Genomic DNA, 25,537 nt, shown 5'->3' on the forward strand with positions numbered 1-25,537 from the left:
GACCTAGAGACACATACAGACTGAAAGTAAGGGGATGGAAAAAGATATTCCATGCAAATGGAAACCAAAAGAAAGCTGGAGTCGCAATGCTCATATCAGACAAAATAGACTTTTAAATAAAGACTATTACAAGAGACAAAGAAGGACATAATGATCAAGGGATCGATCCAAGAAGAAGATATAACAACAGTAAATATTTATGCACCCAGCACAGAAGCACCTCAATACACAAGGCAAATACTAACAGTCATAAAAGGGGAAATCGACAGTAACACAGTCATAGTAGGGGACTTTAACACCCCATTTCAGCAATGGACAGATCATCCAAAATGAAAATAAATAAGGAAACACAAGCTTTAAATGATACATTAAACAAGATGGACTTAATTAATATTTATAGGACACTCCATCTAAAAACAACAGAATACACATTTTTCTCAAGTGCTCATGGAACATTCTCCAGGATAGATCATATCTTGGGTCACAAATCAAGCCTTGGCAAATTTAAGAAAACTGAAATTGTATCAAGTATCTTTTCCGACCACAATGCCATAAGACTAGATATCAATTACAGGAAAAGATCTGTAAAAAATACAAACACATGGAGGTTAAACAATACACTACTTACTAATGAAGTGATCACTGAAGAAATCAAAGAGGAAATCAAACAATACCTAGAAACAAATGACAATGGAGACACGATGACCCAAAACCTATGGGATGCAGCAAAAGCAGTTCTAAGAGGGAAGTTTATAGCCATACAAGCCCACCTTAAGAAACAGGAAACATCTCGAATAAACAACCTAACCTTGCACCTAAAGCAATTAGAGAAAGAAGAACAAAAAAAAAAACCAAAGTTAGCAGAAGGAAAGAAATAAAAGTCAGATCAGAAATAAATGCAAAAGAAATGAAGGAAATGATAGCAAAGATCAATAAAACCAAAAGCTGGTTCTTTGAGAAGATAAACAAAATAGATAAACCATTAGCCAGACTCATCAAGAAAAAAAGGGAGAAGACTCAAATCAACAGAATTAGAAATGAAAAAGGAGAAGTAACAACTGACACTGCAGAAATACAAAAGATCATGAAAGATTACTACAAGGAACTCTATGCCAATAAAATGGACAACCTGGAAGAAATGGACAAATTCTTAGAAATGCACAACCTGCCAAGACTGAATCAGGAAGAAATAGAAAATATGAACAGACCATTCACAAGCACTGAAATTGAAACTGTGATTAAAAATCTTCCAACAAACAAAATTCCAGGACCAGATGGCTTCACAGGCAAATTCTATCAAACATTTAGAGAAGAGCTAACACCTATCCTTCTCAAACTCTTCCAAAATATAGCAGAGGGAGGAACACTCCCAGATTCATTCTACGAGGCCACCGTCACCTTGATACCAAAACAGGACAAGGATGTCACAAAGAAAGAAAACTACAGGCCGATATCACTGATGAACATAGATGCAAAAATCCTCAACAAAATACTAGCAAACAGAATCCAACAGCACATTAAAAGGATCATACACCATGATCAAGTGGGGTTTATTTCAGGAATGCAAGAATTCTTCAATATACGCAAATCAATCAATGTGATAAACCATATTAACAAAGTGAAGGAGAAAAACCATATGATCATCTCAATAGATGTAGAGAAAGCTTTTGACAAAATTCAACACCCATTTATGATAAAAACCCTGCAGAAAGTAGGTATAGAGGGAACTTTCCTCAACATAATAAAGGCCACCATATATGACAAACCCACAGCCAACATCATCCTCAATGGTGAAAAACTGAAAGCATTTCCACTAAGATCAGGAACAAGACAAGGTTGCCCACTCTCACCACTCTTATTCAGTATAGTTTTGGAAGTTTTAACCACAGCAATCAGAGAAGAAAAGGAAATAAAAGGAATCCAAATTGGAAAAGAAGAAGTAAAGCTGTCACTGTTTGCAGATGACATGATAGTATACATAGAGAATTCTAAAGATGCTACCAGAAAACTACTAGAGCTAATCAATGAATTTGGTAAAGCTGCAGGATACAAAAGTAATGCACAGAAATCTCTTGCATTCCTATACACTAATGATGAAAAATCTAAAAGTGAAATCAAGAAAACACTCCCATTTACCATTGCAACCAAAAGAATAAAATATCTAGGAATAAACCTACCTAAGGAGACATAAGACCTGTATGCAGAAAATTATAAGACACTGATGAAAGAAATTAAAAATGATACAAACAGATAGAGATACACCATGTTCTTGGATTGGAAGAATCAACATTGTGAAAATGACTCTACTACCCAAAGCAATCTACAGATTCAATGCAATCCCTATCAAACTACCACTGTCATTTTTCACAGAACTAGAACAAAAAATTTCACAATTTGTATGGAAACACAAAAGACCCCGAATAGCCAAAGCAATCTTGAGAACGAAAAACGGAGCTGGAGGAATCAGGCTCCCTGACTTCAGACTATACTATAAAGCTACAGTAATCAAGACAGTATGGTACTGGCACAAAAACAGAAAGATCGATCAATGGAACAGGATAGAAAGCCCAGAGATAAACCCACACACATATGGTCACCTTATCTTTGATAAAGGAGGCAGGAATGTACAGTGGAGAAAGGACAGCCTCTTCAATAAGTGGTGCTGGTAAAACTGGAGAGCTACCTGTAAAAGTATGAGATTAGATCACTCCCTAACACCATACACAAAAACAAGCTCAAAATGGATTAAAGACCTAAATGTAAGGCCAGAAACTATCTAACTCTTAGAGGAAAACGTAGGCAGAACACTCTATGACATAAATCACAGCAAGATCCTTTTTGACCCACCTCCTAGAGAAATGGAAATAAAAACAAAAATAAACAAATGGGACCTAATGAAACTTAAAAGCTTTTACACAGCAAAGGAAACCATAAACAAGACCAAAAGACAACCCTCAGAATGGGAGAAAATATTTGCAAATGAAGCAACTGACAAAGGATTAATTTCCAAAATTTACAAGCAGCTCATGCAGCTCAATAACAACAAAACAAACAACCCAATCCAAAAATGAGCAGAAGACCTAAATAGACATTTCTCCAAAGAAGATATACAGACTGCCAACAAACACATGAAAGAATGCTCAACATCATTAATCATTAGGGAAATGCAAATCAAAATGACAATGAGCTATCATCTCACACCCGTCAGAATGGCCATCATCAAAATATCTAGAAACAATAAATGCTGGAGAGGGTGTGGAGAAAAGGGAACACTCCTGCACTGCTGATGGGAATGTGAATTGGTACAGCCACTATGGAAAACAGTATGGAGTTCCTTAAAAAAACTACAAAGAGAACTAACATATGACCCAGCAACCCCACTACTGGGCATATACCCTGAGAAAATCATAATTCAAAAAGAGTCATATACCAAAATGTTCATTGCAGCTCTATTTACAATAGCCAGGAGATGGAAACAACCTAAGTGCCCATCATCGGATGAATGGATAAAGAAGATGTGGCTCATATACACAATGGAATATTACTCAGCCATAAAAAGGAACAAAATTGAGCTATTTGTAATGAGGTGGATAGACCTAGAGTCTGTCATACAGAGTGAAGTAAGTCAGAAAGAGAAAGACAAATACTGTATGCTAACACATATATATGGAATTTAAGAAAAAAAAATGTTATGAAGAACCTAGGGTTAAGACAGGAATAGAGACACAGACCTACTGGAGCACGACTTGAGGATATGGGGAGGGGGAAGGGTGAGCTATGACAAAGCGAGAGAGAGGCATGGACATATATACACTACCAAACGTAAGGTAGATAGCTAGTGGGAAGCAGCCGCATAGCACAGGGATATCAGCTCGGTGCTTTGTGACTGCCTGGAGGGGTGGGATAGGGATGGTGGGAGGGAGGAAGATGCAAGAGGGAAGAGATATGGGAACATATGTATATGTATAACTGATTCACTTTGTTATAAAGCAGAAACTAACACAGCATTGTAAAGCAATTATACCCCAATAAAGGTGTTAAAAAAAAAGTTAAATGTCTATGGAGAAAAATATTGTTCATTCTTTTCATAAGCCCTATACTGACTAAAAGTATAATGGCCAACAGTATATATTTATAACTGGTTGGGGTTAGGAGTTTAGCTTCAAACTAATTTCAGTGGAAATACACATGTATGTTTATTAGCAATGGGCCAAGTGAGTTTATAAACACAAACTCCCCTGTAACATCTAATTGGTTTCCATCTTAAACTTCCTATCTCTGCAGAGGCTCTGAAGCCAACACTACATGGGTTTGTATTTTGACTCCACTACTTACTACTTGATGAATTAAGCAAATTAGTTAACCTCCGTGCCCTAGTTTCTAATCTGTAAAATGGGAATAATGAGATGGGTTGCTTGTGAAGACTAAATAAGCTAATCCTTACAAAGTGCTTAGAACAGTGTCTGCTTTATAGCAAGCACTAATAGGTGTGAACTATTAGTTTGTAACTTTAAAAAAACTAGCTTCATTAAAACTACAACAAAGTCCTTGTCTCATACAATTCTAAACAAAAAGAGCATTTGAGAACAAGATAAGATGCAGAATTGTGGTAATGCTATCATTAGATGTAGAATGTAAAGAATTTAAAGATGCAAGTGGTACATTTCTAACCTAAAGGCCCTGCCCTTTCCTTCCTACCTTGCCCCCATTAACAGAGAGTATCCCAGGTACTGGAACTAAATGTATATAGAGATGTTACTGGCAGATGTCCCCCACCCCCACCCTACTGCCACTTCCTAAAAGGTTGCCTCGCCTCTCCCGGTGGCCTTGAGGAACAGAGAGAGACATCTGGATATAGTAGTAGGCTGCTCTGATTGTGACAATTCTGATTCTGCTCACAAGTGCCAACAACAGAGGAAACTTTTCCATTCTTAGTGTAAGACTCATCTTTGAAGTAATGCCTAAGTAGAGAAGGCTAAGCAATCAGCATTTGTTAATGCTGAGTTTATAGTGATTTATTTCACTGCTTAGCAGCCTGGTCACTGGGAGAAATAGCAGGTCTGCAGCATCCCAGAAGTTCTTGGGATTACATGTTGATGCAAACTACTTTTCTTTGTTCCCTCTTTTGACTCCATCTAGAATTCCTTTAGGGTGGTATATATACCTCTTAGAACCTGACCTGAGAATCCTAAAAAAAGATGATTTTTCTATCTCTTTGTATACTATTATAATATGGGATGTGGTGTCTTAGGCTACTTTGTTTGATGCCTGGGTAGTCCATTCTTGAAGATAGCTCTAATCCATCTTCTACATGTGTGCAAAACTTAGCGTATTTTACTGATCCAAATTATTCAAAGGACTGATTTTTCCTTTTATGTCCTTACTATTGGTTCTTATTTTTGATGCAATGTTTACTTTTCGTCAGATTTTTCTCTATTTCTGAAGTATCATTTGACCTTGAACATATAAGTATGTCTTGTCAATTTTATCTCACATGATTACTCAATAATAGATGACAGAAGTTCCAGTTTTTACACATACAGAAATATCTGTAGAATTACATATAGAATGGATAAACAACAAGGTCCTACTGTATAGCACAAAGAACCATATTCAATATCCTGAGATAAACCATAATGGAAAAGAATATAAAAAAGAACGTATATATATGTATACCTGAATCACTTTGCTGTACAGCAGAAATTAACACAAAATTGTAAATCAACTATACTTCAACTTAAAAAACAGAAATATCAGTAAAAAGAGGAGCTGATTATCAATTAGGGGGAAAGGAAGGAGTAGTTTTTAAAGTTCATGACTCTCCATTTCTAATTGGGAAAGCCCATTTTTAGGGCTTTCAGAAAGTTCAAGTTTACTCTAGAAAGTTCAAGTTTCTCTATTTAAGATGAACAATGTTATGGTAGGAAAGAAAACTAGAATCGGCTCATTAAAGAGAAGCAGTCATGAGAAAGTACAAGACATGTGAAAGAAATCAATCTATGTATACCTTTCTCTAGAGGTAAATGAGGAAAATACAAATTGGCCTACACCTTAAAATAAGCATACATTGACAGTTCTCTCATTGAAAAAATGTTGTCCAAGTCCATTATTTCAAACTTTCAAAAAGAAAACACTTACAGTATAATTAGTAGCTTGAATGTTCCTAAGTGCTGCTTCCAGTTGGGTTATTAAGAAACGTAAAGTCAAAGCAGGAACAATTTCCTCCCCATTTTGGCTGTTGGCTGCAACTTCTCTCTGTGGAAAATAATTTGGTTGAAAGTGTCCTTAAGTTAGAGCAAATATCAACATTTATTTTTATTATACAAATAATACATGCTCATTGTAGAAAATTTGGAGAATAAAGATGATTTTTTTAAAAATCCACATGACCTAGATAAAATTGTTCTCATATTTGTTTGTTTTTAAGTAGTTCAACAAATCATCTTTGTAACTACTTCCCCAAGATACTAAAAAGCACTCCTATGCCTGCTGAAGGGTTGGCAATGTCCACTCCTACTTCAGAGGAAAGTCATAATCCCACTTCATTCTCATACCTTCTATTCTCTAACACAGCTAAAAATCTTAATTCCAGCCCTGAATCTCTGGTAAATAGGAATGCTGGCTTTAAAAATACCAACACCAAGGCAAACCATCTTATGCTGTCATCTAATTTGAACCAAGTTAATATATGGATTATTACGTACCATAGTTTATTTACATAGATGAAATGAAAGGAATTAACTATGTCTTATCTTTGTGTCCATTCCCCAATGCCTCGTACCCACAAATGCTTGGCTTAAATTACATTATTTGTTTAATGATGTATTATCTATGTGGGAAATTTAATCTACACTTTCTTAACTTGGTTTCAAGTATACAATACTTCCCTGTTTTTCTCCTAGCCTAACTAGATACTTTACTTCAGTCTCCGTAACACTCAATTTAATGAACCTCTTCTCTATCAACACACATTCCCTAGATAAAGTAATCCACTGTCATCTTTTTAAATAGCGTCTACACACTAACAGTTTTCCAAATTTATATGTCGAGCTCAGAACTATCACCTGAATTCCAGACTCATGTATCCAACCATATACTCAACAATATCTCTTGAATTTGAATAGGTATATAAAACATAACACTGAAGTTCCACCTTTGCCAAACAGTTTAGGTAGTTTCAGAGCAATATTCTCAACAAGAACTAAAAAAGCTGGATAAAATACAAAAAAAAAACTTTTTTTGTTTGGAAAGCTACCAAGGCACTGAAAATCTCTGGGGCCAACATGCAATAGAGGAGGAAGGCCCAGAGACAGCAGACTGACTTTTGGAGCCACTTATCTCCTTAAGGCAATTGCTGTATTCAGTTATGGCTGAGAGGCTGAAATGCTAGACAGAGCTTTCCACAAAGCTGCAGAGCTAGAGGGAAAATTGGAGTGTATGACCTATCAAGGAAGAGGGGTTCTGGTAAACACCTTATTCTTTTGGTTGGGACCCTGAAGAAATTTACCCTTAGAGTCAAAGTGTCTGTTTTGGTTCCAGTTGGAAGCAGTAGTGGAGTGGTAGTGGAGTGGAGCAATGGTAGTGGAGTGGAGAAGGGCATCAGGGAAGAGAAAGCAAGCTTTAAATGAACAGATGTGTTATTAAGCTAGTTACCCACAGTGGATGACTAGGGTTAATACAACAGAAAAACATTGAAAAATTCAAGCCTCAGTATTATCCAACTTAAGGGGAGAGAGAACTGGGATATTTATATAATAATTCCCAAGGTTTATTGACTGAGTGCTTTCTGAGGTAAGGGGGGAGTATTAATTCCTTGGGATCTCTAAACTGCCATGAGAATTACAGCCTTCTGCAGTTCCAGAAAAAAAAAAAAAAGGCAGGCTTGAAGTATAGAGATGTAGATATGAAAACTGGAAACTGTCCAGAGTATACTGAAATGATAGAGTTCAAGGGGCCAAGGGGTATGGGCAGGGCACTGACAGTATCTGCTACAAAGGGTAAACCACAAATAGACTCTTCTTCACAGAACAGAAGTAAAGCTTGGAGTCATCTCAGTCCCTAGTTGAATTAAGTGATCTGCAAGAAAAGCACAAATAAGCAAGATTCTGTCCTGTTTTCCTAGTTCTTCTCAAAAGAAGGTTGCTCTAAACCAACCCAGGCAGCCACTGCAAGTAGCAGAATTCTGTATTATCCTTTAGATGACTATGGAATTTAAAAATAATTTTATTGAGTTATAATTAACATATTTCAAGGTGTACAACATAGTGATTTGACATTTTTCTTATGACATCATCATGAAATGATAGTTGCAGTAAGACCAGTTAACATCCATCATTACATGAACTTTTTATAATATTATTGACTATGTTCCCTAGGTATATATTATATCCCCTTGACTTATTTATCTTATAGCTGTAGGTCTGCACCTCTTAATCCCCTTCAGACAAAATAGATAACTATGGAATTTGTACTGATGTTTTTACGTTCATTCATGATTTTGGTTCTTTTTGCCTTCTTTTTTTTTGAACATTCTTACCAGGCATTTATCAATTTTATTGGTCTTTTCAAAAAATCAAGTTTTGGTTTAACTGACCTTTTCTAGTTTGTTTTATTCTATTTCATTAGTTTTAGCTATCTTTATTCTTTTTTCGCCTGTTTTTTAATTTGCTGTTCTTTCCTTAGCCTCTTGAATTTTATGTTTAGATGACTGATATTCAACCTTGCTTCTTTTTCTATTACATGCATTTCAAGCTATAAATAATCCTTGCAACACAACTTTTATCTAATAACACAAATTCTGATATATGTTTTTCATTCAGTTCCAAAATTTATCTAATGTCCAGTGTGCTTTCTTCTTTGATCTCTGGTTTAACTAGATTAGACGTATATATCTTAACTTAGGAACAATGGTTTTCTAGTTTATCTATCTGTAACTAATTTCTAAATTAATTGTACAGTTGTTAGAGAACATGCTCTGCATGTTCTGATGTTTTGAAATTTGATGAGATTTGCTTTGTGAACTAGTATATCGTCAATTTTTGTAAATGTTATATGCATTTAAAAAGAATATACATTTTGTCACTGTTACACATATATAAGTCAATTACATCAAGTTTGCTACAGCTCTACTAATTTTGTGTTCATGTTCTATTACTTATTAAGAGAGCTATGTTAAAATCTTCCACTGGGATTGCTGATTGGTCCACTTCCCCTTTAGTATTACCAACTTTTGTTATTACACATAACATTTCTGAATGTATTTGGGTCTACTACTGGAATTTCTCTTGTATTTTCTACACTTGTCTGTAGAGCCAAGAGCAAGTAACACAATCTTTTAATTATTAGAGCTTCATAGTAAGTTTTTTTTTTAATTTATTTATTTAATTTATTTATTTTTGGCTGCGTTGGGTCTTCGTTGCTGCGCAAGGGCTTTCTCTAGTTGTGGTGAGCGGGGGCTACTCTTCGTTGCGGTTCATGGGCTTCTCATTGCGGTGGCTTCTCTTGTTGAGGAGCATGGGCTCTAGGCATGCAGGCTTCAGTAGTTGCAGCACGCGGGCTCAGTAGTCATGGCTCATGGGCTCTAGAGCACAGGCTCAGTAGTTGTGGTGCACGGGCTTAGTTGCTCCGCAGCATGTGGGATCTTCCCAGACCAGGGCTCAAACCTGTGTCCCCTGCATTGGCAGGTGGATTCTTAACCACTGCTCCACCAGGGAAGTCCCCATAGTAAGTTTTAATATCAAAGTGGGCAAATTCCCAGTCCTTCTCTCCCACACTTCTCTTTCGTAATTTTCCTGGCTATTCTTCCCTTAATTTCCCTTTAGAACTAGCTTTTAGTAACAAAAACAAAAACAAACAAACAAAAAGAAACAACAAAAAAAAACCTTTTGTTATTTTTATTGGAATTATATGATATTTGTAAATTTTAATTTCAGGAAAATTGACTTCTCTATCACATTGTGTCTTCCTACATGTATTGCTTCCCATTCTGGTCTTCGTATCTTACCTTTAATAGAGTTTTAGAAATTTTTATTTATTGTTTTAATATAAAGTATTGATTTCTAAACTTAGTGTAAAAAAATCAGTGTGTGGGGGTACTTACTAAAATGCACATTCCCAGACCTCCCCCCAGAGATTTTGATTCTTTAGGACTAGTATGGGGGTCAGATAGGCTCACGTAAGTGGCTTAGGAAAAACTGTGAGAAACACTAGTTTATATCTTGTATATTTCTTAAGTGTTTTCCTGGGTATTTTATCTTTTCTGTTACTATTAAAAATATTTTTCTTTCATTTTTACCTTCTAACTGGTATTGTTTATATACATAAAGCCTACTGATTTCTATTTCTTATTGTGGTTTCTGGGTGATTTCCAAAAGATAAGAGGGAAATAGTGGCATTATTCCATCAATTTCAAACCAGAATTCATACTTGTGGTAAATTACCTCACTTAAGATTATAGCTGTATATAAAGTCTTTGGATATTTTTAGAGTTTTTTATATTTTTAATCATAATAGTATTAATTTGTTTCATGGAAATAATTAATGATATATTCTTTCACAGAAAAGGTAAATGTGGCCTTTTCAGGACACCTATGGTGTTCTGTCTCTGCCCCCCAATTAACTGTCACAAAGAAGAGAAGATCATTTTCTTTAACTTCGGGAAATTCCATTAATTTACAAACTGATACCCATCTTGTGTTGAAAGTTTCACAACTTATTATCTAGAAAAACTATTTCTAAGATGCAAATTGACAATATATTCTCTAAAATATTTATCTCATTAAAAAATCCAGGTCTTATTATTTTTCTTTATATTTTACATTTTTGAAAAATCTGTCAGTATTTTACAAATTAGGAAAACTGAAAGCAGTTTCCTCTCCCAGAGTGGCATGTTGTGAGTTATTAGAATAAACACTAGACCTTATAGTCAACAGCTTATAAGCTACTAACCCACATTCCTATCATTATCCTTGAAAGGCTAGCATCAGCTTTATTTAATTAATAAAAGTGTAGAGTCAAAGCTGAAACCAAAGCCCTTCACAAGATATAAGATGGAGATGTCAAGACCTTAGTGGCACTGTTATGGTAAAGAAAGAAAGGAAAGAAAGGAAAGAAAGGAAAAAAGGAAGGAAGGAAGGAAAAGGAAGGAAAAAGAAGGAAGGAAAGGAGGGAGGGAGGGAAAAAAGAAAGAATGAATGAAAGAAAGAAAAGAAAAGAGTCATTGTAAAACAATAGGAAATGCATATATAATAAGAAATACATATATTGATCTGTCCCCAGTTCCTGCCAATATTTGGTCTTTGCCTCTGGTTCCAGACACAGAGCTCCTAAAACCCTTGGAATTTCCTGGATGATAGGAGTGTCTTTTGTTCTAATGAGGTGACTCTCAGTGGGCTTCTGGATGGAGTCTTGGTCACCAGAAAGACCAAGCCATGATTAGAAGCTTGGAAATTTCAGCACCATACCCCAAAGAGGGAAGAGAGGCTGGAAACTGAATTAATAATTAATCATGCCTACGTGATGAAATCTCCACAAAAATTCTAAAAGTATGGGCTTTGGAAAACTTCCAGTTTGCATATGCACATGCCAGGAGAGTGGTGTACCCCAACTCCAAAAGAAGAGAAGCTCCTGCACTTAAGACCCTTCCTTGCCCTATGTATATCTTCCTGTGATTGTTCAGCTGTATCCTTTATCAATCATATTATTTATCATGTAATAAACTGGTCAACGTGTTTCCCTGAGTTCCGTAAGCTGTTCTGGCAAATTACTGCACTCATGAGGGGTCATGGGAACCCCAATGTATAGCCAGTCAGTCAGAAGTACTGGGGCAACCTAGTACTGGTGATTGGCATCTGAAGTGGGAGCAGTCTTGGATTGGGCCCTTAACTTGTGGAATCAGTTGCTAACTCCAGGTAGACAGTGTCAGAATTGAATTGATTTATAGGACACCCAGGTAACGTTGGAGAATTGACTGTTGTGGACTAAACCCACACATCTAGTGTCAGAAGTGCTGTGAGTACGGCAGTAGTGTGAGAGTAAAAGAACACAGTGTATCATATACACAGACCTACACTTCTGCTCCAAATATCAAATTATGATCTTACCTGCATAGTTTGGAAGGAAAAATCTTCTTGTAAGAACTTCTTGATGTGAGGAACCACACCTTTTGGTAGAGTATTAATTGCATTCAATAACTTCTTCACTTCTAATAGCAGGTTAACAGGGACAAGATCAGTAGGTATGTTCTTTTCCTGTTTGTCCTAGAAGACATTATTAAAAATTTACACAATTATACATGTTCTAATTTACTCTAATATTAAAACCAGCTAAAGTATTTTTTTTTAAAAAGTTCCTTTACATGCTATATGTAGATCACTCTGACAGACTACAATAAGAATAAGACATTCTCTCTGCTCTCAAGGAACTTACAACATAGCTGAAAGTTTAAGACTAAAACTCAAGAAGCTTTAATCTAAGGAAGGCCATCATACATGAATTTAAAAGTTATAAACAAAGCATAGATTCTAAGATGGGAATAATTATGTCTTTTTTTGATGGTGGTGGTATGGGAAACATGAATGATTTTAGGCTTAAATGTGAGTGAAGCCTTAAAAAATGGTTGCCCTTGAGAAAAACACAACATGTACTGAACTGGTCCATTTAAGGCATAAAAAATGCTAAGTTTAAAATATTAAATAGATTATTCTACAAAATAATATGAAAACTATATGCAACAGTGCTTTTTATGTTATGTGACTAATGTTTCAGCTACTAAACACAGCAATTTGAAAATGAATAGTTATAATACTTTAAATTATAAATAAATTAGTATAATATAATGATTCTACATATAATCTCAATTCAATCAGAGCCGAATAAATAGTAATAATCTTGGGACTTCAGGAACTGATCCTACAGACTTAATAAAGCTGTAGTTAATGGTTAACTGATAGCTATATAGTCAAGTCTTGCTGGATTTTCTATTAACATTAATTGTGAGGAACGAATCGGCAATAGAAATGAATAAAGATCCTGGAACAGATGGATGATGGCCTTCCTTCAAACCTTAACAAGATACCACAGTCCTTACACCCTGCTGAAACTTTGGGAATATGAATATGTAGCCACTGACCTCTGTATTTGAGAACAGACAGGTTATTACTACAGAGGCCATGTAGAGTCACTGAAAACGCAAAATAGTCACTGGTGTGTGGTAACTGTGACTGCCTGGTTTCTAACAGACCTGGAACTACCCAGGAAAGTAACTAGGAACCAATAATGTCCACAGCAGGACTACTACTCTTCCTCTTCCTCCTCCTCTCCACTTCTGGTTTTGAGTCTTAAATTGAGATTCCTTCAATCCCAACAACACCCAACAAACACATCTTACATTTTACGGTACTTCATTATATTTACACCCAAAAATGTAGGAAATGTTAACAGTTTGCTAAATCTCAGTAAAGAGTATATAAGTGTTCATTGTAGTAGTTTTGCAACTTTTCTGTAGGTTTGAAATTTTTCAAAAAGTTAAAAAAAAAAAGCTTCTAAAAAATAACCAAACAAACCTTTATAAAGAATGACCATTGTCGCACTGTTGGTGGGAATGTAAATTGATACAGCCACTATGGAGAACAGTATGGAGTTTCCTTAGAAAACTAAAAATAGAACTACCATACAACCCAGCAATCCCACTACTGGGTATATACCCTGAGAAAACCATAATACAAAAAGAGTCATGTACCAAAATGTTCATTGTAGCTCTACTTACAATAGCCAGGACATGGAAACAACCTAAGTGTCCATCAACAGATGAATAGATAAAGAAGATGTGGCACATACACACAATGGAATATTACTCAGCCATAAAAATAAATGAAACTGAGTTACTTGTAGTGAGGTGGATGGACCTAGAGACTGTCATACAGAGTGAAGTAAGTCAGAAAGAAAAAAACAAATACCATATGCTAACACATATACATGGAATCTAAAAGAAAAAAAAAAAAGGTTCTGAAGGCCTTAAGAGCAGGACAGGTATAAAGATGCAGACGTAGAGAATGGACTTGAGGACACAGGGAGGGGGAAGGGTAAGCTGTGACAAAGTGAGAGAGTGACATGGACACATATACACTACCAAATGTAAAATAGATAGCTAGTGGGAAGCAGCTGCATAGCACAGGGAGATCAGCTTGGTGCTTTCTGACCACCTAGAGGGGTGGGATAGGGAGGATGGGAGGGAGACACAAGAGGGAAGAGATATGGGGATATATGTATAGCTAATTCACTTTGTTATAAAGCAGAAACTAACACACCATAGTAAAGTAATTATACTCCAATAAAGATGTTTAAAAAAAAAAAGAATGACCATTGTCATTTCAAACTAAGGTCGATTCTGTAATCAAAAGTCATTGCAGAATCATCTAACACTAATTACCAAATTGATACACAAGTAAGATTATGGCATGAATAAAATTTTTTCAACAGGAACTACTATAAGCTTCCTGTTTGTTAAATAATCTTATTATAAATACAATTTTAATTTTTAAGTTAGTTGTCAAAATATTTGATGCTCAATCCATTTTTGCAAAATAGATTTAGCATCTAAGCCAAATTAACGTTAAAGTTTCCACCCCCTTTCCCTCTGTATTCCGAAATCTGTATCTAGAAATGGCTTTTCTGGATCCAATCCCCCGGTCCAAGTATACATATTGAACATATTGTATTTCATCTGCAAAATTTTTTACAGTGATAACCTCATGCAGGTGAATACTATGGTTATTTTACGTTTATATATTTTTTCTCCTCCTAAGTTACTGGATAACCTTTATTAACAAATGGACATCAATCATTATATAAAACTATGTGGAAAGTAAAAATTACACTAACAAGAACCTAACAAATACCTCTCATCCATCCTTCACTAAACATAAATACATGTGGTATTCACAAACATGTGTCTGTATTTTTTTCGGTACGCGGGCCTCTCACTGCTGCGGCCTCTCCCGTCCGGACGCGCAGGGTCAGCGGCCATGGCTCATGGGCCCAGCCGCTCTACAGCATGTGGGATCCTCCCAGACCAGGGCACGAACCCGTGTCCCCTGCAACGGCAGGTGGACTCTCAACCACTGCGCCACCAGGGAAGCCCTCTGTATTTTTTAATTTACCATAAAGTATATTGTCACTGGCAATAAAAGCTTTATATTAGTGTATAATTCAGTTATTCATTTAGAACTGGAGGTTCTGACAGTAAAGATGATAAAAACAAGACGAGAATTAACTTCAGAAAGAACTCAATGAAATGTCTTACTAAATAAAATTCTCTGTGTATGTTTTATTTCTATGTGTATAGTGTTCACTTTGTTTGAATTTTGCTTTCAAAAGACAAATAAGAGATTTCTTACAATTGATTGTGGGATGTTTCTGGGCAAGTCGATTCAATTATCTACTAATTTTAACCGACAGGTAGGATTGGTGTTTAGAATGATAACTTTGAGACACAAATATCAATTATCAAAGAAAGATTTAGTGATGACCACTAAGGTAGGAAAATTTTTAGCAGATAATTAAATTGATTAGATTTAGCATTCTATTCTCATAAAGCATTAGTTAACTGACTACATTGTCTCTTACCAGTTGATCCGTTGATTTTTCTACCTTATTCTTGGTTTCCTCCTTAGCCTGCTCCTCCACAGGAAGATCCCTATTTTAAATGAAAAAGCATTATATTCAGAGCATCTCCTTACAAAGAACACAATTAAACTGTAATAGTAAAGAATCTGACATGCGAATTTTTGCCCGAAAGTTTCAGAAGTGTAAACAATATGTACCAAAGACTGGTAATAGTGGTAGAAGCCATATCTCTTTAGGAACTCAAGTTAAAGAAAAGAAATTATGCCATGTCCTTACTGGATAGTGGCAGAGAGAATACAAAGCTGATGTAAAAAATTTTTCATCTTTAACAAACACACAATAGACCAAAATAATGGGAAAAAATAACTTTATAGCACTGTTTCTCAATGTAAAGAAAAAAAAGGTTGCAAAGGTTGATTTTTGATTTGTGTGTGTACGTGTGTGTGTGTGTGTGTGTGTGTGTGTGTGTGTGTTTATGAAAATAATTGAGGTCTGGAAAGGATCTATCTTACAGACATCTTTTTTTTTTTTCAGTTTCCTGGCATTGCAATTGTCCAGTTTTTCAAAATGGCTTTTTAAATTGAGGCAGAATATCATATTTAGAAATTATTAACTATTTTTATAAAAAGGAATAACAAGTTTTGCTTTTGAAATGGGCTTGAAATGTGAACATATGCAGTATTATTTACTATATGGAAAAATTCATTTATAAAATTGCTTTTGCCTATATACAGCACCATGACACAGGATTCATAATAGAAGAACCATAACATAGGGTCATATATGATTTATATAATTTTCTTAATCTTATACACTAGCAGAGATAAAACTGATGTGAGACACTTATGTCAATTGATTGACTTATTCAGAATTGTACTTTGTAAATATTATCCTATTTTACTTCATATTTATGTACTCATTTGACAGACAATCATTTATCATTTACCATGTGCTGATTTTGTCAGGGGAAACTGAGACATAAACAATGCAGTATTGTCCACACAGTGAAAGTTTCAAACAAACAATATTTCACAGTATGAGTCTCAGTGCTCTTTAAAATATCATGGTAAAGAGAAACCTGTTAACTGTTTTTTCCTACACTTCTAAGCCCCACTACAAAAAGGAACACAAGGAACTGTGTTATCAAGGAATGAAAAATACTGCAGCAGTATTCTGAAGCCTCTCCATGTTTAAGAGTACAAAAGGTACTCAAAATGGATACTCTACTTGCTAACTCCATTTCATGATAATTCACTCCTTAACCCAGTAGTTCTCAGTCCCAGATGCATATTAAAATCACCTGTGAAGCTTTGGAAATATCCAGATGTCCAAACTCTACTTCAGAGCTTCTTAATCAAACGTGTGGAACATGAGCTTCTATATTTTCCATAGGTTCCATAACAAATTTTGATATAAAAACTTAATTCATCTGTACTGCCTCCCCAACACTGAAATTGCTCTAGTAAAAGTTGCTAATGAAATCGTATCTGCTACTACAATAGCTTTGTCTTAGCTCTTCAATCTACCTAGCTTTTCTGCCTTACTTAACATTATCCATCATATACTCCACCCCTCCTTGAAAACCTCCACATCCTTCGCTGCTATTGGTTCTTCTAGCCCCTCCAGCTGTCCACTTCTCAGTTTGTACCACTGGCTATCTCTCTTCCTTTCATTCACCTTATTCATCTATTATTTTAATAATATTTAATATAGAACTGCTTACATTAACACTATCAAACCATGCTCCCCATGTATTAGAACAGGAAGGTACATCAGTGGTCATATATGGCAGGCTACTTTATTTTGTAGATGGGTAAATTAATGCCCAGAGAGGTCATACACTAGAAAGCAGCAAAGCTAAAACTAAGTGCAAGACTAGTATTTTTCTTTTGCTATTCTGCTACTTTTACCACCTGTGTACTTTATTCTGCTGCTGGGAGAAGCTGAAATTTTGGTATAACAATATACCTGAAATATTGAATATATATAGTAATGTTCCATTTTTAGCCCTCTTTTTTCTTAGTACATTTTCTACTTAAATTAATCTCATTTATGCCCATGAGTAAACACTCCTAGATAGGATTCACGTCCTTCTTATTGAACTACCTTACCTTCAAGTCTCTAGCCCAATATTTGACATAAAGTAGGCACTCATAGTTATTGAATGAATAAATATAAAAACAAATAAATGAGCAAACTTCCATGAACTCAAATAGCACCCCATTCTAATGATTCACAAATCTATTTCTGCAGACTTAATCATTCTTTGATGCTACAGCTACACATTTCCTTCCACCTACTCGACAATCTCCATAAGAATAAATTAGCGACACCTCAGTCTGGCTTATGTCCAAAGCTGAACTCATTATCTGTCCTCTCTTACTTTCTCAACACACATTAAACCTGTCTCCTTTTGTGATCCTCATATTAGCTAATGTTACATATTTCCTTCTGGTCATTAGAAACTTTCAAACCAACTCTACTACTCTTTTGCCCCTTTTCTCACATTTAAGTAGTCAAAGAATTCTGTTGATTCTAGTTCTGTAAATCCTTCCTCTCTTACTATTTACTATTCCTATCATACAAGCCTTCATTAACTACTTCCTGAGCTATTACAATTGTCATATCTTGTCATCCTTCCCACTATCAACAGAGGTAGTCTTCCCAAAATACAGTGTAAAATTTCATTTCTCTTCTTCAAATGTCAATGGCTCTGTACAAAATAAAGCTAAACTCCTTACCAGGAGTCAAAATCCTCCCCAAGAATTTAAATACTTTTTCTTGCTGTTTCCTCAGCCAAATGACCTCCCATCTGCTCTGTTTCTACACCCATCAAAAGCCACCTTTATCCTTTAAAGTTCAGTTCAAATGTCACCTTGTGGAAACCCACTGAACCCCACTCAATAATTATTGTTCCTTTCTATATATAGCCACAGCATTTCTACTATAACACTTAGGCATGCATTTTGCCTAAAGATAAAATAACTTTTTATATATCTTCCTACTATGTTATAATTCTCTCTCAGTACATACATTTTGTCTTAGTCTTTATTCCCTAAGTACAATGGAGGTAAGTAAATACTTGTAAAACAACACATTGCTTATTATATGAGACAGTGAAAGGTGGCAAGGAGATCTCCAATACTAACCTGCTCTTTAGTATTATATGGGAGAGGTACAAGCAAGCTGAACTTTCCCTAATTTGAGGGGACAGATTGACATTTAGCCTACGCCCAGTTGAACCACTCAGTAGTCTTCTATGTTACGCTTAGGTTACCTTCTATAAAATGGGAATAATAATAGTATCCACCTCACTGAGTTGTTATGAAGTTTATATAAGTTAATGTTGGTAAGTCTATGTAAGTGCTTGTTAAATGATAAATAAAACATTACTTTGTTGAGAATGGCCCAGGTGTGGCAAGCTATGGTTCATCTTTCAATTCTTAGCTATTTACCAGGGTGTGGTCCTTAGAGAAATTTTCTAAAATTAGATTTTACCCAGTTTACATCCCCCACTAATCAAAATTGCTAAACTGTCTTGAAACATAAGGGTATCTCATTCACACTAGCTTCCCAAAGTTATGTGAAAAAGACCAATGTCGTGTCTTCAAAATGCAACAACTGCAGTTGGTTTTTTGTCAACCCATCCCTTACCTCACAAAAAATTCTTCTGGTAGAGAATCCATGCTGCACAATATTCTCTTGCAAGTTTTATTCCAAAGCTTGCAGACTGACTTTTACGACTGCTGTTTAAAGCTGTAAGGAAAGTAATACTTTTAGTGGGAAGGTAGAAGGATTTCATTCTTTCTTCCCACTATCTAAATAGTACATAATCATTAAAGAAAATTTTGAAACTGCTATAAAACAAAAATCACAGTTTCATCATCTAAACATAAATCACTACCTATATTTTAATATACTTAATATTTTCCAAGCATAGATATATCTTACCAATTTGTAATCATATTGAATAGGGAATACTCAGCATTACATTTTTCACCACTGAACACTATATCAAAATCATCTTTCATGTTATTTTATACTCCTAGTAAACATTCTCAATGGCTACATAACAACTGGTTGACTGGGGTTTCCTTGCCCATTTCCTTACAGTTGGACATTAAGATTGTTTCACATTTTTTTCATTATAAATTAGTATTGTGATAAACTGCACTGCTTATGAAGGCTTTTCTATATTTATGATTAATTCCTTACAGTAAATTATCAGAAATAGAATTCCTAGGTCAAAAGACACAAATATTTTAGGCCTCTAGGTGCATATTGCTAAATGGCTTCCCAAATGGTTTGTAATAATGTATTTCCCAGAGGTATAAGAAGTTTCTCTTTAACACAATCTTGATAGCACTCATTGTTTTATTTTCTTTTAGTCTAAAAATAACATTTAGCTACTTTTCCGGGATGTAAAGAACTCTTGCATATTTTCTAGTTCAGATATCAATGGATGTTGTGGATATTTCCTGAAGGAAAAAAAAATACTGAGGCAAAATAAATGAAAACAAAGAGGAATAGTGTATTATTAGCATATCTATTTATTTATATTGCTCTCTATTTAACTACCCCAAGACCAATTCTTCTAAAATTAGTTCCATTTGATCTCTTTTGCTGAGAGTTCAAGCCTCCAAACTCCATTGCCCTCTGTTAGACTGACTTCCCTTTCTGATCCCACTGTACATAAGCCCAGGAAGTGTTAGAGTGAAAGTAGGTAAAACTATTGCTTGGTGCTCTGGGGCAAAGAAAGAAATGATGAGAAAAAAGAAAAGAAAGTGGCAGCAACAGCATAAATAAAACAGACCTAGAGTGCCTTGCTGCCAAGCACAAGACTGGATAAAGTTTCTCATTTGTTGCCTCTAGACTGCTTATTTATTTCAGTAACTGGGTAGCCAGTTTCTCTAACAGCATATTAATATACACCCATAAATTAGATTGATAAGAGCTTTTGGAGGCCCATTACTAAAAGGCAATTCAGCAGAGGTAATTCTTAAATCAAGAAAATATATTCCACAAGATCATCTGTAAGTCACCTGTTAAGAATTCAGATTGTATTTACTCAAAGGAACATTGTTTTAAATGAGGCCGAGTCTCCCAAAAAGTCAGAAAAAGCCAAAAACACATAGAGGGGAAGAAAGAACTGTAGGACCTGAACCATCCTAAGCCTTTAGGGTTGAGTATCCTATCATTAACAAACTTATGGGGAGGGGACAACTCAGTTCCTGGTGTAAGGGCTAAAAGAAGTTCTGAGGGGATCATCTGAAAAACAAGTATTCCTAATCATGATACTAGCTATTTTCTGTATTTGACTCACATCAGCTCTCAGTTACACAGAAAGGCTGGAGAAACAAGGGTAATTCTGCAACAATTCAATGTTAGCTGATACTTCTTAATCAAAACACAAGTGCAAAGATTCACACACACAGACTCACACTAAATTCCCTCATTTAAAATGGAGCTTTCTAACACCTCTTAGTTTCTTGCCCATCCCTAATAAAACACTTCTTGCTGTCAGTATGAATATAATTCACCTATTCAGAATCTAGTTCTGTACATTATTTTGTACTTTTAGTCTTATTTTAAAAACTCAGTATACAAAGTCATATGCCTATTAAAATTTGCATTCTCTATTCAAATACTGTTGAAATATACAACCTAGAGCCCATAATGAAGCAGAGAGAGGTTGGACAAACCTTGTTATTCTTTCACACTAATCAGATCTGCTTCATTTCTTTAATAAAGCTGTATAGAAAAGGGCATGGCTTTGAGAACTGTAGGACTGTGATCAAACTTTTTCTTTTATGGTTTCCTTAACCTCCCTGGTTATTTTAATACAAAGTAACAGGCATTATTTCATAGCCAGAGCATACAAACGTGTGCCTTTTCCAGACAAAACAATCCTCTCATTTTCAGAATTTAAAAGCTCAGACATGGATAATTCCCCTTCTAATAAGCTCTCCTTCAGTTAGTAGCTGTTTGCACAGATCACAGTGAGGCTGAAGAGAAAGGAGGAAAATCCTCTGGCAACAAGGCAGAGAGGATGGAAGGCCTATGCTAAGCTATTCAGTGTTCAGCTTGAAAAAGAAAAAGATATAAAATTAATCAATAAATCAGAAGCTATTTGGATCCTGAATTAAGAGTTAAGAAAGGCTAATGGCTTTCTTTTTCAGCCTGCTTTAAAATACAACCTGATGTGAATCTCTGTGATGAAAGGTTTTCCAGAGGAGGATCATCAATCCCATCATTTCCCAGAAGCTGAGCTGATATGTGTGGCAAGCCCTACCGGCAACAGTGGCAGCAGTAGCACTTTACAGCCTCTGCTGGGAATGAAGGTGTAAGTGCCTAGCAACAGGAAGGAAGTAGCCAGCCTGAAACGTTACCACTGTATTTCTGAAACAATCCGAAGCCCTTACCATTCTAGAAGAGGCTGAAGGAAACCTTTAAAATCAGTGTTAACATGGGAGAAATGGTGAATCCAGTTTCCCCTGGTGTATTCGTTTCAATAGACTTTCCCTGTCAGCAGGAAACTTTACATTTACTCTGCCTTCCTGGAATTGAGAAACAGCTCTTCCGCAGGAACTATTCAGGTTCTGGCTGGTTGATCACAGGGCAAGTTAAAGTTCAGTGTCAATTTACAGCACACCTTTATCCACCAACCAAAATGATTTTATCTGCAGGCTGTTTTACTGGTTGGAAAATAAGGTACTGCCATCCATTTCTTGAAACAGTAAAATACCTTTCTTACTGCTCCCTCTGAGCTTCCAGTTACCACTTTTCCTCTTACCTAATGAAATTATAACAAGCTTTTTTTAAATTGTAAAGGCTTTTCTTTCCCTACTTTTAAAGCTGTGCATATTCACATCAAAGTAGGCACAGCTCTTGTTTATAATTTTTCAATCATTCATTTAAACATTTACCTTGTAGCACTCCTGTCACCTCCCTAAACTGTATATTATATAAGTACATTGCCTTTAAATCCACTCAAATGATCATCTTAAGTCACCTGACCAAGTTAGAGGCTCTAATTGGCCAACAAGGTTACATTTCAATGTGTGGGTGATGTTCCATGGTCCCATGAATTTGCTACCCTTGTCAGCTCTGGCACTTACATATCACACAATGCCAGGTGGGAAAAGTGAAAAGTATCAGTGTAAAAAACAGTAAAAATAAAGTTTGCTTTTCTCAGTGCTACTAGTTTGAAAACAAAATAATATACTTGGTATTTTTCAGGACAGGAGTCCAATTATAGAGAACTTTCCTTATGCCAACTAAATCAGGGTTTCTTGGCACTATTGACATTTGGGCTGGATAAATCTTGGTTACGCAAAGTTATCCTATGCATTTTTAGGATGTTTAGCAACATCCCTAGCTATCCAGTAGATGACAGTAGCAACTATCTCCCATCTCTCAGCCCCACTGTGACAAGCAAAAATGTCTCCAAACGCTGCCAAATGTCCTCTAGGGCACAAAACTCTCCACAGTTGAGAACTACCTACCTAAATGAACGAGTTAAAATGAAAGGTTAATTAAAAGAACATAGATTGTTTTCAGCAATAAAAATAGGACCATCCTGTTATTAGGTATCATGTATTATATAAACACAACAAATCATTTGTCTACAAGAAAGAAAAATGACAAAGTATCTCATTTAGTTTCCATCAATGTCAAAAGTAAGTTGAGAGGATGCATATAGAATTGGTAGTTAAGAGCAGAGAGACATTGGAGCCAGTCTGCAAGGGTATGTAAGTCAGCTTCGACACATACTTGCCATGCAACCTTGTGTGGAATTAACATCTCAGTTTCCTCATCTGAAAAATGTGGATAAAGATTATCCATGCTTCACAGGGTTGTTGTGAAGAGTAAATGTTTAAAACATGTAATTGAACAGTACCTGGCACATAGTAAGGACTATGTAAGTGTTCCTATCATCATCTTGATTTAATTTTGTTTAAATTTGTGGCGAAATTAGTTCACTTTTCTTACAATTCTCTACCTTAGAGAAAAGCTATTGTATGAAAAGGAATGGTAATAATGAGACTTTAAGAATTGGGACAAAAAATTTTTTCAAATATATCCCATATGGTACAAATGGCAGCTTAGTTTGCATATGTTCAGCACTTTGCATTTTTCACATCAGCACATATTCATCTGCCACATTCTTTAAACTGCATAATATGCCGCTGTTAAAAATTTATCATTTTACCAGACCACTATTGATAAATACATTGTATCCAGTTTGTGTGTGTTTGTGCTTTTTTTTTTGCTATGATAAACAAAGTTGCAATAAACAATCTTGAACATGCAACTTGGTAAAATTTTAAAATCTATTTTAAAAGCTGAATTTACTATTTCAGCACTGAATTAAATGTACTCCAGAAGTTCATGGGTCTGTTAATAAAGAAAACCCTGATAATGCTAGTTATCGCTTCTGCTAGATTTTACCAAAAGAATTCCAAAACACTCCTTAAAGTTGAGATGTGAGATGTTTTAGCTACATATAAGAAGTACAGTAACCAGTTCAAGGCTGAAAAAAATATGAAGAGGACATTTTCTAGGAATAACTCAAGACATTTTGATGGGAGTTCCTTAAAACCAAACTTTTAACCATTACTGATCTGACTATATCTGCTAGCCAAGCAGCAACAGCCATTCTCGGTGGCTTTGAAAGGAGTAAAGCAGGTGTTCTATGGCTCTAGCACTCTCAAAGTCTATTTCTCACACGTTAGATAGATGCAGGTAAACAAGAAGGGCTAGGGCCATCAGGTTAAACTCAAAGAATAACAGGTTGAGGTTGTACCATTAGTTTATCAGCTGTGTGAAGAATAGGCGAAATATACTGATTATTTCATTTTCTAATTTTCCATTAATTTCTTCCATTTTGTATTTGTTTAGGTTCTTGGCAAGGCCTCAAAATGAACATACCTAGGCAAGGGAGGCCAAAACACTATTTTCCCACAAGGAAAAAATACATAGTTTGCTTAAGCAAACTCCAGGACTGAGAGACAATGGTTGGAAAATCTTTGCAAAAGTTATCAGAAACCAAACATATTTTCTGCCCCAAAATATCAGGGTACTCACTGTCCATCTCAGCTCTTGCCATTTAGCAAAGATCATTGTTAGCATTATCTGGCAGTTTATACCAGGAAGCAAGAAACTTGCAATGCATACCCAATGCCCCATATTTATAAATCTGCCAATATAGGGAACATCCTTGCCAAAATTAGCATCTTGTCTGAAGCAGGTATTTGATTCTCTTCAGATCTATTCAGTCGCTATTCCTGGACTTACACAAGCAAACCTACAGAATATATACATTAATTTGTTAAAAATATATGGAATGTACTGTACCTACAAAAATATGCACAGGTTAGAATTTACCTGAAAAAAAATTCCAAATATTAAACTACCCATCAGTTTCAGGTTATTTACAGATAGCACTGCCAAAACCATGCTGTTCAAAAATGTAGCTTGGACTGTTAGAAGGACCGTATGTTACCCCTAAGCAAATTCTCCAAAAGTGGAATATTTTCAGCAATTTAAAAATATTATGTTGTCATAACAGTTGTTAGACAATAATGGGAAAGAAAGGAAACAAGACAGAATGTAAAGACATGACACGTGGAGATGATAATCAAGAATGGAATGGAGAATACAATATGTACTTGACTCTCCCACCACCAACGACCCTACCCAAATCCAACTTGATTCTCTGTCAAGGTTAAAGATTTTGGAGAAGTCCCCAATTTTTTTGATCACATACTTCTAAAGCAGTAAATTCTGAAGATATATGAATACACTGAAAATATATGACTAGCAGTTCATTTATGCTATTCATGCTATTGTAGGTACTACTATAATATAAAATTTAAAAAATGAGATTAAAATAAGCAAAAAGGGGCTTCCC

The 25,537-nt window shown here is 35.5% G+C and overlaps 1 protein-coding gene across 4 annotated transcripts in view; it reads right to left on the reverse strand.

Annotated features, from left to right (window-relative positions):
* DZIP3 (DAZ interacting zinc finger protein 3) overlaps positions 1-25,537 on the reverse strand; it is a 119,935-nt gene that overhangs the window by 87,596 nt on the left and 6,802 nt on the right. For all 4 annotated transcript variants that reach the window (XR_010943750.1, XM_067738945.1, XM_067738948.1 and 1 more), the window contains exons 2-5: positions 19,279-19,380; positions 15,625-15,694; positions 12,102-12,257; positions 6,139-6,255 (exon numbers count right to left, since the gene is read on the reverse strand). Coding sequence is in view for 3 of the 4 variants with exons in the window: in XM_067738945.1 (XP_067595046.1) it covers positions 6,139-6,255; positions 12,102-12,257; positions 15,625-15,694; positions 19,279-19,310 (375 nt within the window). In the remaining variant the exon portion in view is untranslated. The remainder of the gene's footprint in view (positions 1-6,138; positions 6,256-12,101; positions 12,258-15,624; positions 15,695-19,278; positions 19,381-25,537) is intronic.

Source organism: Pseudorca crassidens, chromosome 5, assembly GCF_039906515.1.
Source record: "Pseudorca crassidens isolate mPseCra1 chromosome 5, mPseCra1.hap1, whole genome shotgun sequence".
Taxonomy (NCBI): Eukaryota; Metazoa; Chordata; class Mammalia; order Artiodactyla; family Delphinidae; genus Pseudorca; species Pseudorca crassidens.